The sequence below is a fragment of the Orcinus orca genome, chromosome 3, assembly GCF_937001465.1.
Source record: "Orcinus orca chromosome 3, mOrcOrc1.1, whole genome shotgun sequence".
Lineage (NCBI taxonomy): Eukaryota > Metazoa > Chordata > Mammalia > Artiodactyla > Delphinidae > Orcinus > Orcinus orca.
Window position 1 is genome coordinate 1,167,006 of NC_064561.1, and position 17,874 is coordinate 1,184,879.

General features: G+C 55.1%; 1 protein-coding gene across 3 annotated transcripts in view; it reads left to right on the forward strand.

Annotated features, from left to right (window-relative positions):
• The window catches only part of GNG7 (G protein subunit gamma 7), a 152,171-nt gene extending 134,610 nt beyond the window's left edge, over positions 1-17,561 (forward strand). For 2 of the 3 annotated variants that reach the window (XM_033416832.2, XM_033416831.2), the window contains 2 exons: positions 10,563-10,681; positions 13,975-17,561. In XM_033416832.2, the coding sequence (XP_033272723.1) occupies positions 10,601-10,681; positions 13,975-14,100 (207 nt within the window). In that variant the 5' untranslated portion in view covers positions 10,563-10,600 and the 3' untranslated portion in view covers positions 14,101-17,561. Of the gene's footprint in view, positions 1-7,910; positions 8,222-10,562; positions 10,682-13,974 lie in introns of those variants that run through there. The other variant, XM_049708178.1, reaches the window with a different exon arrangement.
• Positions 17,562-17,874: the final 313 nt, after the last annotated feature.

Consider the following 17,874-nt stretch of genomic DNA (forward strand, 5'->3'; position numbering starts at 1 on the left):
TCCCCAGCGTTCTGCCCCAGTCTTTCTCCAAAGCAAAAAGCCGTGTGAGGGTCCTGGCACCATCCCTCGTGTGTGGAGGCCCTCAGCCCTGGGACCACTGTATGTCTAAACCCTTCGCCAAAGGCACTGGGCCATGGAGGATGCAGAGACCGTGCCCCTCACCCTCTGAAGCTTGCCTCTGGGTGCAGGGGGGACAGAGCTATGTGCTGGGACCCACCCGACTGCCCCTAGATCTGGTCTCCCAGTGAGCCCTGGTTTGGGAATTAGATTCAAACCCTGGCCCGACCTCCACCCGCTGCGTGGTCTCGGGAAGGTTATTAACATACGAACGTCTTCAAGCCTCAGTCTCCTCATCTGTAAAAAATGGGCACAGAAGTCCCTTCATGATGCCCGACATCGTGGTCCTCCCCAGTAACAGAGACTATGAATGCACTCCGTCACCTGCAGAGTACACATGAAGCTTGGCACTCCAGTGCTCTTGTCCACAAGCCAAAGACACACAGCCTATATATTTCTTGGTCCAAGTCAAACAAACCACTGATTTTTCCCATTTTCCACTTTCCTCCTGATTAGGAAAATATATGGCTACCCTTCAACAACAGCAAGATGAGGGCTTTTCTTTATCTTCCTTTTCTTTCAAAAAATGTTTGCAGTAGTATTCCATGGTATGAATTACCGCAGTTTGTTTATCCATCCTCCTGTTGGCAGGCATTTGGGTTACTTCCAATTTTTGCTGTTACAAATACAGATGTATGAGCATCTTGTACAAGTCCTTTTGTGGAAATATGTTTTTATGTATCTTGGGTAAATTCCTAGGAGTGGAATTGCTGGGTCATGGGTTAAGTATGTGTTTAGCCTTATAAGAGTCTGCTAACCCACTTTCCAGGGTGGTTGTACTATCCTATGCTCCCATCAGTAACGTGTGAAAATTCTGATGTTTGTACATCCTCCCCAATACATGGTATTGTCGGTCTTTCAGATTTTTGCCAACTCTAAGGGCTGTGAAGCAGTCTCCCACGATGGTTTTCATTTATACTTGCCCTGATGACTAATCATTGAGCACATTTTCAGGTGCTCATTGGTCATTTCTCTGTCAATTTCTAAAATGTTTTTCCTGCCTGAGGTTCTAGGGCTTCTTGAATCTGTGGCTTAGAGTCCTTTTTTTTTTTTTAATCAGTTTTAGGAAATTATCCATCACTATCTCTTCCAAGATTGCTTCTGCCCCTTTCTCTCTCTCCTCCTTCCAGAGCTCCAATTACACGTGTGTCAGAACTTACTGCATCCTCTGTGTCTTATACCTTGTCTCATGTGGTCCATGCTTCATTCTGGATATTTCCTATCTTCCAGTTCACTAATTTTCTCTTTAGTTATCTTTAATGATACTGCTTCTTCCATTGTGTTCGTTTCAGATATTGTCAGTTTCCACACATCCGTTCAGTCTTTTTCTTTAGTTTCCAATTCGCTGCCAAAATTCCAACCTCACATATTTACCATAATTAATATAGTTATTTTAAAGTCTGTCAATTCCAGTGTATCGAACCCCTGGGAGCCTGTTTGTATAGTCTGTTATTTCTGCTGATTTTTGTTCATGTGGTCCTGTCTTCTTCTGTGCCTGGTCATTTCTGATTGTGTGCTAGACATTGTGACTGCTGACTTGTTTGTAGAAATAATTTGAAGCCTAAGATGATGTTGTTTTCCACCAGAAAGGGTTCATTTTTACTTCTGTCCAGCATCTAGGGCTGCTAGCAATCTAAGTTCACCTCAATCCAGTATCGGGAACTGAGGTTATTCAGAACTCAGCTACAGTCACTGTGAGGGCCTGTCTGCTTCCTGTGGACCCTTTTCTTAGAAGGCAGGACTCTTTTGTCCTAGCTCATACCAAGGAGGAGTTCCCCAATCTCTCTCCCCTTAGGAGGCCCTGGATCTCAACCTCTGAGCCCCTAGCCTTGTGAGGGCAACAGCCACTTGGCCTCTTAGCAAACCCTCCACCCCAGTAAAAAGCAGCCCCAAAGCCAGACTCCTGGGTTTCCATCCTCCCCAGATCCTGGATGGAAATCTTCACTATCTTAGTAGTGAAGTCCTCCAGTCCTCCAGTCCCTTCAAGCTTCTCTATTCCATGAAGCTTTGCTAGTTGCCCTCGTCAGGAGAGCGTCCACACGAGCTGGCCCACCGTCATTGGAGTGAAATCTGCAGATAGAGGGTTTTTTTGTTGTTGTTTTGTTTTTTATTTATTTATTTATTTTTGGCTGCGCTGGGTCTTCGTTGATGCGTGCAGGCCCTCTCCAGCTGTGGTGAGCGGGGGCCACTCCTCATTGGGGTGCGTGGACTTCTCATTGCGGTGGCGCCTTCCGCTGCAGAGCACAGGCTCCAGGCACGCGGGCTCAGCAGCCGTGGCGCACGGGCTCAGCTGCTCCGCGGCACGTGGGATCCTCCCGGACCAGGGCTCAAACCCGTGTCCCCTGCACTGGCAGGTGAATTCTCAACCACTGCGCCACCAGGGAAGCCCCAGATAGAGGTTTTAGTCCAAAGTCCAGGTGGCTGAGGAGGAGGCCATGAATGTATCAGTAGATCAGCGTGATCTTAGAGCCACAGAACGACAGAAGAGGATCCATGCTCAGCTTTTTTTTTTAAATTAATTTATTTATTTATGTATTTTTGCCTGTGTAGGGTCTTTGTTGCTGTGCATGGGCTTTCTCTAGTTGTGGTGAGCGGGGGCTACTCTTCGTTGTGATGTGCGGGCTTCTCATTGCAGTGGCTTCTCTTGTTGAAGAGCACGGGCTCTAGGCATGCCGGCTTCAGTAGTTGTGACTTGCGGGCTTGGTAGTTGTGGCACGTGGGCTCAGTAGTTGTGGCTCGCGGGCTCTAGAGCACAGGCTCAGTAGTTGTGTCGCACGGGCTTAGTTGCTCCTCGGCACGTGGTATCTTCCCGGACCAGGGCTCAAACCCGTGTCCCCTGCATTGGCAGGCGGATTCTTAACCACCACTCCACTAGGGAAGTCCCTCCACTCCTAGTTTTAATACAATCCCCTTCAGATCTGCCCCGCTTTCCCCCAGGCCAGGTGGGCTTTGTGACGCCCTGCCCCACCCGGCCCCTGGGCAGATGAGTGGTGTGGCCACTGCGGGGCCAGCAAAGTCCGAGGGCAGGGAGATTTCCTAGTAGCTTCCAGCAAACCGGCCAGTGCACACTCACTGTGCAGAGGAGGTCCAGGCACCTCATCTCTCGTCCCTCCTCCCCCGCCGCTGTGTTTATGTGGCAGTTGCCACAAGTTCCTGAAGGAGGGCCCTCCCCGTGGCTGCCAGCCTCTGGGGCCCCCGTCCCCCAACATAGGAACTTGCGGACCTGGAGGTTGGCCAGGCCCTGCGCCGAGAGGGAGTGTCACTCTGAGCATTGAGCAGAGCTCACTGGAGCTCAGAGGGGGGAGGTAACTTTCCCCAAACCACACAGCTTTGGGAGCTGGGACAGAATGCAGGTCTGCCACTTTCCACAGGGGCTCTGCCTCCCCCTCTCTCCCCCCAGGGCTGTGCTCTTTTCTCCTTCAAATGTGTTCTTGGTTGAGTTTGAGGGAAACTCTGAAACTCTGGCCCCGTGTGACTTCTCCCAGCCACAGAGGTTGTTGGATGCTAAGAAATTCTTTTTTTTTTTTTTTTTCTGGCCAGGCCAAGCAGCTTGAGGGATCTTAGTTTCCCTGACCAGGGATTGAACCCGCCTCTTCAGTAGTGACAGCACAGAGTTCTAACCACTGGACCGCCATGGAATTCTCAGATGCTAAGAAATTTAAACCCTCTTTGAAACAAACTTCTGTTCCATTCAGTACCATTTCACTTCAAACTGGACCATTTCAATTCCAAAAAACTTTGCATTTTGCCTAAATGAACCTCTTTCAGCTGCTGGGTTTCTTCTGATAAGAGAGTTCCACAAAAGCCTTAGATTCTGCCCCCTGGGGACACTGGGCGATGTCTGGGGACATCTGTGGCTGTCACAACTGGGGGAGCTCCTGACATTGAGTGGGTGGGGGCCAGGGATGCTGCTCAAACCCCTACAGTGCTCAGGACGGCGCCCCAGAGAATGATCCAGCCACAAATGTCAATGGGGGTGCTCACGGTGGCGTGGGGGCAGGTCTGCAGGCAGGTGTCCTGGCTGGGTGAGGGATGCAGGAGAAAGGGACTTGGATCTCAGTCAGGGATAGCGGCCAGGACAGGCGACATTTAGACCAGACCTTCCTGGAGGGGTGAGTGGTGACAAACGTCCCGTCTGCACACATGAGTCGTGGGAGGGCTGGTAGAACCTGAGGCCGGTGAGCATCGGGCCAGCAGCAGTGTCCCAGTTTGATATTGTCCCACAGTCACATAAGATGTCACCATCGGGGGAATCGGGGGAAAAGGGTGCATGGCACCTTGTACAATTTTTGCAACTGCCTGTCAGTCTGTGATTATTTCAAAATACAAAACAGCGCAGTTTTTTATTTGTGTGTGTATATTAGGATCTTTGCAAGTGTATCCCCTGCAGTGACTTTGGAAACTGTTTGAAAATGTTTAACCTGTAAAGTTAAACATACACCTGTCCTAGGAGCCAGAAATCCCATGCCCAGGCATTTCCCCAGGAGAAACAGAAACTTAGGTTCCCACAAAAACCTGGACATGAATGTTCACCACGGCTTTACTCACAATTGGTATTGGCTACGGGGCTGTATGCAATTCTAAGTTCTCATCGACTGCATGCCCCAAAGCACGGATTTTACTGGATGCAAGTTGTACCTTAATGGAAACCACTTCATTAAAGGAAATCATAAAAACGATTATTAACCAGACTGTCAATTTGAGGTTCCCTTTCTGCCTTTATCCACATATGTTTTAATACAGTGGTAAGTAGCCACACATCCTCACTTTATCCATCTCCCTGTTTTTTCATGAAACACCTCCTCTGGGCTCCCCATCTTTGGGTACCATTTATAACAGTTGCTCCACTAGGAAAACACCCCGCTGCATTAGCCGTTCCCCCGTTGCAGGACACATGGTTTCATTCAGTTTCTCACTATTATAAATAACACTGTTGTAAACACCTTTCTATATATAGCTCTTTATTTCTTTTGATTTTTGTTCCCTCGGGATAAATGCCCCAGCAAGGGATTTGAGAGGACAGCCTTGTAAGCTCCTGATGTCCAGTTTGCGAGGCTGAGATGGGCCAACAGTACCAGAGAGTCGGGGACGAGCATATCCCTACCTGCGTCAGGTGTCGCTCTTCCTGCAGCCTTCCTGGTGTCCTGGGTGAATGAAGTGCTGGCAGCCCATGATCCCTCCAACCTACTTTCGTCAATTGCTAATGAGGCCACGCTTTGTTCATTTTGTGTTTTACCGGTTAAGTTACTTTTCACATGAATTCCTCGAGTGAGTCCTCTCCCGATATAAAATACCCAGCTAAGGTATTATTAACATGACAAAGAGGTCACTTTCCAGTGTATCGTTGCCATGGTTCTTCCTAGGTCGCTGGTCTTGGGTTTTAGTTTTATAGGTTTGCCGTGAAGTAGTTCTGAATAGTTTTATACAATCCTAGCTGTTAATCTCCACTCGTTCTGTTGCTTCAGTTGCTAGGGGGTAACTTCTCTGGAACAGAAAATCAACATTCTGTACATTTTCACTAATCTGTGTATATCTTCTTTTTCATCCTATGACTTGTTTTGTTTTGTTTTTTTACTTTGTGGCCACGCCGCACGGCATGTGGGATCTTAGTTCCCCAACCAGGGATTGAACCTGCGCTCCCTGCAGTGGAAGCGCAGAGTCTCAACCGCTGGACCACCAGGGAAGTACCCATTCTATGACTTTTTATATGGAATCTCTTTGGTTGGGAAAATGAGGCCTAATATAATCCAGAGGTTTCCCCCCTCCAATCCCGGGGGAGGTGGCTCTGCCCCTGGGCCACACGGGGCCATGTCTGGGGACGTCTGTGGCTGTCACGACTGGGGGCCTCCTGGCATCGAGTGGGTGGGTCCAGGGTGACTGCTCTGCACCCCGCAGCGCCCGGGACGGCCCCCCACAGAGAGTGACATGGTCCCAGTGTCAGCAGGGCCTTGGGGGAGGGACCCTGTTCTAACTCGGTGTCCCCCATCCTGCCATCCCCCAGCTCGCCATCGAGAAACACCACCCTCCCCCAGTTGTGTTTAATCCTCATGTGCATTTGAGCCTGGCATCTGGGCTCAGGTCTGTAACACTCCGGTGATGACCCTCCCTCTGTAATCAGCGCAGCCTCACAATGCGTCCTGGCGTGCTCAGGGCCTTCACGGTCCTTGCCTTGCAGCCACGCACCCGCGATGCTTCTGTGGGATCCAGCCTGACCCTGGTGACTTCCTAGCCCTTTACTGGGAGGCCAGCCAGGGCCTGCTGTCGTCTGTTAAGTTTCTATTTTTAGGCAAACCTCACCCCAGGTCATGCCCCCAGCCTTGCCACGCTAGAACCGGCCACTCCCCAGGCGGAATCTGACCGCTACCTGCAGCCCCAACCGCCTAACCCCTCCCTCCTGCTTCCCAAGGCCCTGCCCGGCTTCCAGGGCCTTCCAAGGCTCCACGGGCCAGGCAGGACTGGCCAGGTCAGGTGCCTGGAGCCGTCACGTGTCTCTGGCAGGGAGGCAGCTGGTGAGGAATGTTCCCGGGCTGACTCACGGCCACTGCCTGTCCTGCGAGAGGTGACCTAACCCCGGGGGGCACGCGGTGAGGCAGTGACTGACCGTGACACCGCCAGGACCAGGACGTCGGTCTGCTGTCTGGGCTGCCGTGATGCAACTACGTCTGGTCTCAGCTGCTCATGCACACACACATGTGCACACACATAGATACAAACTGACACAAGTGCATGCACACGCATGCAGGCTCACACACGCACATACATGTAAACAAATGCACACACACACGTGCATGCACACACACAAGCACACACACCCCCCAATGCAGCCCACTCCGGCCGTCCCGGGGGGTCCAGGTTATAACCCAGCCTGGAGGGAGCCTCTCAGGGCATCGTGCCCGGAACAGAAAGCCAGCAGCACCGAGGGGCTTAGAGCCGACGAGGGAGGCCACGGTTTGGGGTGCCCCACGGGGTAGCCGGGCCTCCTAGGGTCCTGGTGGACACTCTGAGTGTGGGTGCTGAGCAGGACTCCCCGACCTTCCAAGGAAAACATGCTGTGAAGCCACCCCATTTGTTCTCTGTCAGCATCTATATTTAGCGCTGAGTAATTTAGGTATTTTTAAGTCGAACCAAGGGCGGTTTTCCCTGAATTGGATGTTTTGTGGCCACTTTGAAGCTCTCTGCTGAATCAGAGCCCTCTGGAAGCCCACATGTGGGCCCTGTATGCCCAGAGCAGACACATTCGGGCCTTTTCTGACCCAGAAAGGGGCCTGGGTGTCTGGCGGGAAGGCAGGCAGCCAGTAGTGTGGAAGGGATTTTTTTTTTTTAATGGAACTTGGATGGAGATCACTGTAGGTTCACACGCAGTCGTACCAGATCGCAGAGAGAAAGTCCCTGCATCACCTACCGAACACAGATTCCTGCAGTTTTACTTGTGTGTGTGTATTAGGATCTTTGCAAGTTTATCCCCTGTGCAGACACGTGAACCACACACACACAGTCTAGATCTCCAGCACTTCACACAGCATGAGGACCCGGTGTCCGCCTGTCCACCCAGACCCCTCCCCAGGCCGCCGCCCCCCTGCAGCCACAAGCCTCTGGTCCATCTCCACGACCCTGTGGTCTCAGGGGTGTTCTGTACATGGAACCGCACAGCATGTGGCTCTGGGGACTGGCCTCCTCACTCCGCGCGATCCCCTGGAGGGCCATCCGAGACGTGCACGTCCGCGGTCCGTTCCTGTTTATTTCCGAAAGAGAAATTTCTTGAGAACCTGAACTCTGCCTTTACTTTTCTGCAGCCACCCCTCTGGGAAACAGACAGAGGTACAATGTATGATGACAGAAGCACATGGTGCTACTGAAAGGCCTGGGTAAAAGCCAGCCCAGTCGGGCGGCTCCCCAGGACTCCTGAACTTGGGCTCTGCACCCCACCATCCTGAACGAACACTGCGTGGACACACTGGGAGCGTCTTCAACCCGGGCCACGCGCACACTGGGGCCAGGTCATTCTCTGATCCCATCTCAATGCCAGGAGCCCCTCTCCCTGTCGTGATGACCACAGACGTCCCCAGGTGTCGCCCAGTGTCCCCTGAGGACAGGATCTCCCCAGGTGAAACCCCTGGGTTACGGATTCCATGGGCGCCGCCAGGGCAATGTGACCTCTGAGGTCCTGGATGCCGCACACATTTAAGTCCACACCTGAGTGGGAAGGATAGGAGGAGGTGACTCTCAGATGCTGGGGCCCCCCCTGGTTTACACCAGCTGACCATCGGGGATTTATCCTGGTGTCCAGTGTGACCAGGGATCAGACTCGATTTCTCAGCCTTGGCGTTATCATCATTTGGGGCTGGGCCGTCCTCTGTGGGGGGCCGCCCTGGGCACTGGGGTTGGGGGGTGTTGAGCAACAACTGTGGTTGAAAACCACAAATGTCCCCAGGCATCCCCAAGTGTCCCCTGGGGGCAGGATGGCCCCAGTTGAGAACCAGTGTCCCGGGGCTCACTAAATGTAGATTGGATGGAAAAAAGAATTTTCACCACCTTAAGGGACAGAAAAATTGTGCATAACTGAATTATAAAAAATAAATTTACATCACTCGTACATGGCTGGTGGGAATGTAGAATTGTGTAGCCACTCTGGAAAGCAGGCCGGTGTTCTCTTAAAAAATTAAACAAGCAGTCGCACTCCTCAGCATTTATCTCTGAGAAATAAAGGCTTATATTCACGCAGAAGCCTGCACACGGACGCCTGTGGCAGCTCTGTTGCCGACACAGCCAGAACCGGGAGCCAGCCCAGGTGTTCTCGGACAGGCAAAGGGTTACGGGGCACCTCCCCACCGTGGTCCTTTACTGCAAAGGAATGAACTGTGGATAAGCACGGCCGCAGGGGTGGATCTCCAGACAATTAGGTCGAGTGGGAAAAAACAGCCAATTCCGAAAGGCTCCTTACCGAGTGGTTCCATTTAAACAGCATTCTCCGGACTTCCCTGGTGGTCCAGTGGCTAAGACTCTGCGTTCCCAACGCAGAGGGCCCGGGTTCGATCCCTGGTCGGGGAACTAGCTCTCACATGCCTCAACTAAGACCCGGCACAGCCAAATAAATAAATATTGAAAAAATAAATAAATAAATCGCATTCTCATCATTAATTGAATATGGATGTAAGTCGGGTTAAGATGGTTTTATCATTTTTTTTTCTACATTGCGTACTTTGACTTTTTATTTGAACAACAGTGAAACTTTGACTTTTTAACCGAAGTTGAATGGCATTTGTCTTAATCCTGCCCAGTCATAGACCAAATCATACCTAGAAGATGTTTGTGTTATTTTTACTTACACGAGCCATTTCCTGTTTAAGTGGCCTCACTCTGTCTCTTGCATCGTTCTTGCCAAGTCTAAGCTCTGTCGTGTTGGGATTCTTCTAACGCTGAATTTGTGGGGTAGAAACGTATCATGCGCTACACATTTTATTCATAATAAACTAAGTTATAGCCTATTGCAACCTAAAATAAAGAAATAAATAAACAGCATTCTCAAGGCCATGGTACTAAAGTTTAAAAGGTGAACAATAGCCATGGCCTGGCCACCTGCTGTGGCCCCTGAGGGGAGGCATGAGGACCCTAGGGCTGGAAGTGCCCCCCATCTCCCCTGTGTCAAGGTCAGCATCCTGGTTATGACGTCACTACAGCTTTGCAAGATGCCGCCGCTGGGGGAAACCAGGCAGCGGGCGCACGGGCTGTCTCTACTGTTTTCTACAAATGCATGTGAATCTATGGGCATCGCAACATTTTAAATGTAATTAAATTTTAATTTGCTGGACAATTGACCAAATGAAGGAAGGAAACAGGCCCAGGCCCTGCAGAGAAGGGGTGGGGTACCCAGGACCCACGGGTGCAGGCTTCCCACGTGATCTGCCTTGGTCCAGAGCCAGGGGTCTCGCCCCTGGGCGACTCTGCCCCCAGAGGACACTGGGTCATGTCTGGGGACATCTGTGGTTGTCACACTGGGGGTGCTCCTGGTATCAGGTGGGTGGGGGCCGGGGAGGCTGCTCGACACCCCACAGGGCCCAGGACGGCCCCCAAGAGAGAATGATCGGCCCCAGTGCCAACAGTATGGGGGGAGGGGACCCAATGCAGGAGCAGGAATCAGAGAAAACTCCCCTCGTTCTGAGCCAACCAGGAGCCGATGCAATGGTTTTGTGAGCTCTCCTGGGACCCTCAGTGGTCATGTCCAGTGAGCACTTACCCCCGACCAGCCGCAGGAGGGGACTGTAGGAGAAGATGTGCTTGGCCGGGCCTCTCACTGTGACCCAGGGGCACAGGCGTCATGGCTGCAGGGTGGCGGGGATTCAGGGCCCCCTGAGGTTTCCGGAAGTGGGGCATCCCTCCTCGACGTCCTCCACCTGCAGTCCTGGGGCGTCACGAGCCAGCTCACATCTGTCTGCTTCTCCCCACAGCTCTCTGGACGACAGAGGCCCAGAGCTGATGGCAGACAATGTCAGCCACTAACAACATAGCCCAGGCTCGGAAGCTCGTGGAACAGCTCCGCATCGAAGCCGGGATCGAGCGCATCAAGGTGAGCAGGGGAGAGAGACCCCCGGGCGCGCCCTCAGCAAACGGTGGGCACGGAGGCTAGCAGGACGGTAGGGGTTTGCACTCGGCTCTGCCTCTCGCTGTGTGACCTTGGGCCACTCGACCTCTCTGAGCCTCAGTTTTCTCAGCAGAAAGACGCAGCTGATGTAAACCTACCTCATGGGTTGTTGTGACGATTGATGTGCCAGCATGCTTTGTAAACAGAGTGGGACCAGAGGCAGGCCTCGAGTGCTGCTGTGAGCCTGCCCCAGCCCTTGGGGTCCGTCCCTGGACGGCCCCAGAGAAGGCCAAATCAGGCCCCTCCAAAAGGGTCAGCGTGAGACAGTCACTTTCTCTTCTATCCCCTCATCCTCAGAGCTCTGTCCAGCTCCCCTGTTGTGACAGGTGCAAAGAGAAGTCAGAGGCCTGGCCCCAGGGAAGAGAGGACACAGGGCCTTTCACTGTTTACTTTCGCCACTTCTGCGTTGATTGCATTTTTTGAAATAAGCATGTTTGATTTTTAGCTAAAAAGAGAAAAAGGACAAGCAGCTTCCTAGCAAACGCTTAACCCATCAGGGACCAGGAACGTGCAAAGCAAAATAAGATAGTGCGTAATTGGGCAGTCAGCTCTGCAGGCTTTTTTTCTTTTTTTTAATTTGCATAAAGTTAACTGTTTTTAAAGTGCGCGATTCAGTGGCATTTGGTGAACTCAAAATGTGCAACCATCATGACTAATTCCAGCACATTCCATCACCCCCAAAAAGAAGCCCGTCCCCATTAGCAATCACCCCACATCCCCTCCCCAGCCCCTGACAACCAGGAACCGACTGTCTGTCTGTAGATCTGCCTGTTCTGGACGTTTCCCATCAATGGAATCACACTGTGGGTCCTTCTGTGTCAGGCTTCTCTCACTGAGCATCATATCCTCAAGGTCCGTCCACGTTGTAGTGAGTGTCAGGGCTTCACTCCTTTGCATGGCTGACTGATGCTCCCGTGTGTGGAGGGACCGTATTTGTTTATATAGCTGAATCTTAAGTCCACGAGTGGACATCAGGATGACATCCAGGGCTTTCAAAGGATATAGACCAACGGGCCAGTCATGGCCTCCTACACGAGAAAGCTGTCTGACGCTTTTCGAAATCACCTTCTCACCAAACCCATGTCCACTTTGCAAAGGACGGTGAACCACCTCCGAGAAGCTGATTCCTGCCCCAGACCCCAGCTTCTGGGTGGCTGGGTGAGGACCAGGGAGTCTCCATCCAGGGAAGACACGGGTCATTTATGCTTCCACATTAGCCGTGCTCTAGCTACCCACTGGATTAGTCAGGGATATATGACTATATGTTAGAGACAGAGAGGGAGCATGAGAGGTAGTTTAAGGCATTGGCTCACGCGGTCGTGGGGCTGGCAGGTCTCACGGTGGCAGGGCTGAACCACAGGCTGGAGACCCAGGGAAGAGCTGGTGCAACTTGAGTCAGAAGGCCGTCGGGAGGCAGAATTCCTTCCTCTTCGAGGGACCTCAGTCTTTTCTCTGAAGGCCTTCAACTGATTAGATGCGGCCCACCCACATTATGGAGCGTCACCAGTTTTCCTCAAAGTCCATCGATTTAAATGTTAATCTCACCTTAAAAAGACCTTCGTAGAGACATCTAGGCTGGCATTTGGCCACACAGCCAGGTACGTGGCCTAGCTAAGCGGACACAGAGAATCAGCCGTTACTCCACGCATCTGTTCAGGCCTTGCTTCCCTCAGCACGGTCGTCCCCCAGTCGCTGCTGGTCGCGGGTTAGGAACGGAGGGCCCGGCAGTGCGGACACGGGACCCCATGTGGCCATGGGGCCAACCCCTGTCGTCGCCTTGCACCTCCAGCCCAGCCAGGTGGGAAGGAGGCTGCAGCACCCCCCGGGTGGTGTCGTGGGGGACGCCTCCCACGAGGCGTCTGAATGTTCCAGGACTCTGAGCATTCAAAGCATTCCTTGGGGCTGAAGGCAGAGCAGCCCCGGTTGAAGTGGTTTCCTCTCAGCCCCGAGCCAGCCCCGAGCCAGCCCCGGCCCTGGCGGAGACCGCTGACTCAGGAGGCCGCTGACTCACCCGCCCGTTTGATGTCGGGAGGGCTCCCCCCGCGGGCGGCCTTTGAACGTGGGGAGGAGCAGAGTCGGGCGTGACCGGTCTCCCTCCCGTCCCGCCTGAGGTTTTGAGGCCCCAAGACGGCGACTGGGAGCGCAGGGCCAGCCTGAGTGAGAGGCCGGCAAGGCGAGGCGGAGGGCGCGCAGCATCCAGGGGCCCCCGGGGGCTTGTCTTCCAGGAGGAGCAGTGGAATCCGAGCCTGGGGCCCTGGCGCCCGGGGCCGCAGCTCTGGGGCGCAGAAGACCCTCCGCAGACTTTCCCTGCCCGCCGCTCTTCCGGGTGGGAAGGGGACTGCTGAGGGGTCAAGGCCGCAGAGATGCGCCCGGGACTCGAGGGGCCCCCCGGGTCCCACAACGCAGCCGCGGTGCTGCCAGCAGGGTGGGCCACCCCCCGGACACTAGGCACCACTTTACCCACGCCAGCTTCCCCAGGGCTGCGGTGGGCCCTCCCTGCATCTCCTCCCTCCTCTTTTGGGGACCCTGACGCAGGGGGTCCTAAGTGTCAGCCCCCTCACTATGGTCACCGACACCGCAACAGCTCACACAGCACAAGAATCAAATGCCGAAGGCCTTGTCCCGCCTCTCGGGCGATGTACCTGCAGGGTTCTGCCCGTCAGGTCCTTTCTTCGACTGATTCCTCCCCTGACCCTTCCCTTCAAACTCCACACAGCCCCCTCTGGAGAAGGTTCAGTTCTTCTACTTATTCAATCTTAAATTTCCGGTAAAATACATATACGTGACATAAAATTTACCATCAGTGATACTTAGTACATTGACATTGTTGTGCAACCTGATGCACCACTGCCTAATTCCAGAATATTCCATCACCCCAGAAGGAGGCCCATCCCCATGAGCAGTCTCTCCCCAGCCCCTGACAACTGCCCTCGGTGTCTGTGCATCTGCCTGTTCCGGACGTTTCCCATCAATGGAATCACACCCTGTGTGTCCTTCTGCGTCTGGCTTCTCTCACTGAGCATCGTGTTCTCGGGGTCCATCCACGTGGTAACGAGTGTCCGTGCTTCTCTCCTTTTCGTGGCTGAGAGATGCTCCCGTGTGTGGAGGGACACGGTGTGTGTCTTCAGGTGACGGGCACTGGGGTTATCTCCACCTTTGTGCTGCCGTGGGCACGGCGCTTCTTATCTTTCCTCTCTTGTCCTTGTGCCCACACACAGGTCTCCAAAGCCTCCTCCGAACTCATGAGCTATTGTGAGCAGCACGCCCGGAACGACCCCCTGCTGGTGGGAGTCCCCGCCTCGGAGAACCCCTTTAAGGACAAGAAGCCTTGTATTATCCTATAGCTCTATCTTCCCTCAGCTCCTCTCTGACCCCCGCCCCCCCCCACCCCGGCCAAGGCATCATTCAGTACACAGTCAAGCAAAACTCTTCATTCCAAAAGAAATGCAAAAAGTTGCCGTCACCCAGGTGGGGTAAAATGTATCCTCTGGGTTCAGATGGATTTTCGGACCCCATATCGCAGCCCTGTCAGGGGCCGGGCTCCACCACCACTTCTCATGGGAAATAGCTGAAATGCCCAGGCAACGCGGTAACGATTTTTGAAAACGGCCTTGCCATTTGAGTCATGGTCTAGAGCCGAGCTGGGCGGGGAGACGGGAAGGAGGTGGGTGAATTAGCCGCTGGCGCGGCTGACCCGGCCGGGTGGCGAGTCTCACACAGTTGGCCATTTGTGAGGACTTCAGCCAGGTTGATGACGTGATGCCTTTGGCCAGGGTGTGTGAAGTGGACAAAAATTGGGTGGAGTTGGGAGGAGGGACATAACGAACTTTTTTCAGAAATCTTTCTCCTTTTCATTTAAAACCTCGTAATTCCGTACCGCTAAAATCGGGTGTCATTGGCTGAACTTGTAGCTAAGCTGGGTTGTGTGACTTGGATTTCAGGGGCCGGGAGGGGGGCTTTGCCTGTGAAACGCACCCCTGTCACCCAGGGTCACCCAGCTGTGTGGCTTTTGTGTGGCATGTGTCATCCGACAGCCATGCTGAGGCCCCCTCCCTTTCCTGGGGACCCCGCCCATCCCAGAAACGGATTTTCAGCCCATGGCTCTGGTCACTGCAACGGCCAGCTGTGTTTTCTTTAGTTTTAAGCACGAGACATCAGCGTGGGCAGTTAGAGGCTATGGTCATATTTGGCTCTTCCGTGTTTTGTTCTGTTTTTTTTCCACTTTCTGCATCTCCATGGCCATTTTTCAGACAGAAATGCAGCCTGGGGAGGCCAGCCCGGGGCCCCCTGGTGCTTCGGGGTATAAAATGTTGCGAGGGAATTCCCCGGTGGTCCAGTAGTTAGGACTCCGCGCTTCCACTGCAGGGGGCACGGTTTCCATCCCGGGGAACTAAGATCCCGCAAGCCGGGTGGGCGGCTGGCCAAAAAAATAGGTGTGAAATTGTCTGGAAGTAGCTGCAGAGGCCCTGGAGATGGGATCCTTTGCCCAGAAATGGAGAGGCACTGGCAGTACTCCCCTCTGCGCTCACACCCAGCCGCCCGGAGCATCTGTAAGGTGTCGCGTAGTTGATGGTGAGGGCGGGCTGGGGGGCTCTTTGACAATTGCTGTTTCCTCTGTTACAACAAAAACATTTAAAGAGGTGGAGGCAGAAGGACAGGTCAGATGCACACCTGCTTTCGGCCGCCTGATCCCCGGTGGCCCACCTGCCCGTGCGGCCCTGCGGGGGCGGGGTGGGAAGTCAGGATCCCAGGGTCCCCCGAGCAGAAGGGCCCTGGGCAGCCGGCACAAGGCACGCGGGCTGGTGGGACCCGGAGCCTTGAGCTCCTCTCCCGACGCCTCTGCTCCCCTTGCGCCCCTGGGGCTCAGACCGTGCACAGCTGCGAAGGCTGGCGGGATGCCCGGCACCCCCATGGCCGGCTCCCGCGGGGTGCAGACCCAGGGCCAAGCTTCTCCCCAACACCCAGCTCTCTCCGGCCGGTCCGGGAGCACCTGGGGTTCCGGGGAGCCCGCTCCCCCACCCATGCAGGTGGAGGGGGGAAGCCACAAAGCCCCCCACCCCACGCTGCTGCCCCCGTACACTGCGCAGGCAGCCAGCGGCCCAGGGGCGCCTGGCCTGCCCACGCCTGGCAGCACAGAACAGCAGGACAGAACAAAGCCTGTTCCAGAAACCCCGGGCGCACCCCACGGCTGGGGGTTGGGGAAGCCAGGGCACAGCGGGGCTTAGCCCGAGGGTCAGAGGGGCAGCTGGCAGAGCGAGTCTGCTGGCGAGGACAGCCCACCAGCCATCTGCCGACTGGTCACCCTTTGCTCCGTCCGGGACAGAAGCCTTAATCCCTTCAGCCTGAGCTCGGTCTGCGCACACCCAGCCGTCCTCCTGCGCCCCTACTGTCCCGGCCTCCCGCTGCCAGGCCCCGAAGAGGACAAGGGGTCCCGGTGCTGAGGTCACAGGTCCCCGGGTCCAGGCCTGCCCTCTCTCTCGGGCCCCTGCCCTGCCAGCTGTGCCAAGTCTATCCCCACCGTGTGTCCCCGCCGACTGACCCCGGAGAAGCCAGTGGAAAGCCAAGCCCAGGACCCCTGGCCGATGGGGTGGAGGGACCCGAGTTTGGCAGCCCCATCGCTGGCGGCCGGTGGCCGCCCCACCCCACCCCCACAAGCCCTGAAGCAAAATCGCACCGGGCCAGAGGCCCCCGAGTCAAGACCCCAGGGACCCAGCGGTCTGGGTAAACTGAGGCCCAGAGAGGGGGAGGACCACCATCCCCCAGCCCCGCCCCATGGCCACACCTGCCCCGCTGCCTCCCCAGGTGCCCGCAGCCTCGGAGCCCAGGGAGGTGGCAGTGGTCAAAAGCCCCACCATGGGTTTCTTTCCAGCGGAGGAAAAAGCGCTTTTCCTTTTTTTTTCTTCTTCAACATCAGGGTCCCCAGCATAGGCCTGAAGCATCAGGGCACACACAAGCTTGTGCTCTCCTGGTGCAAGTGTCAGCGTGAAACCATGGTTTTCAGGGCGTTGGGGGACTGTAAGTGCCCCGCGAGGCGGGGAGCCGGCAGTGGCAGCGCGGGCCTCGGGGGAAACCGGCGCCTCGCAACCACATCCCGGGGGGAATTAAGGACACAGGCACCCAAAAAAGGCAGCCCTGGGCGACGCGGGGTTTCTGTCTGCAGCCTGCAGTGTTTCCTGTGGGCCTGGCCCGGCCCGGCCCCTCCCCCATCCTCCCTAAAGGTCACCCCCCAGGCCAAGAATTAAGTGACTCGGTTGTGACCTCCAGCCCCCTTGGACGGATGGGGATGCAGAAGGTGCTCTTTCTTCCTTTGATGTCCCGGCCACCCTGTCCTGTCGTCGCTGGGCCTCCAGGCAGCTCATCCATCTCGAGCCCGGGGCGGGCAGGAAGAGGCCATCGGACCCCCGCCCCAAGCATGAGTGACCAGGGGCAGTTTCCGGGCCACCACAGGTCGCTCGTCCTTCAAGAACCTGCCGCGGGGCGCCTGGAAAAGAAGCCATATGTCGACACCACTCCCCCACTCCCCTCCCCCCCCACCCCCCCACCCCCCCGCCCCCCCGCCCCGTTTCCTCCTGTCCTCAGAGACCATTGCCAAACATTGTAAAGACCGGTTCCCGGTTCTCAGAAAGCAATCCGTGGTTCTAGTGGGTTCTACCCCATCTGCGTTTGGATGTCCAGTGCTTTTTATTTCTGATTTTTAAAAAATTCCAGGTGTGCCACACCCACTCTCCTGCAGTGTTTGAATATTGTGTGGAATTGTTAATACCAAGTGAATTAATGCACAATAAAAAGTCTCACTGTTCCTTTCCTCCCGGCTCCGACCCTTCCTTGGCTCCCTGCCCGCTGCTTGCGGGGGGGGGGGGGGGGACAGGGCGGGGGTCTTGGCTCCGGCGGGACGGCTTCCCCTCCACCCCCACTGACCCAGCTGCCCCGGGAAGAGGCAGCGTGGATAGAACCGGGCTTCAGGCAGCAGCACAGACGAGGAAGCTTCAGCTTCTGATCTACAGTGGGAGAATTTCGGGGGACGCTATCTGAGGATCTCCACGCGTGTAAGCCGTGGGTCCCACGGTTTGGAGGGCCGTGGGAAAGCGCCACGCTCCTCCGAGAGCTTGGAGCCTGTG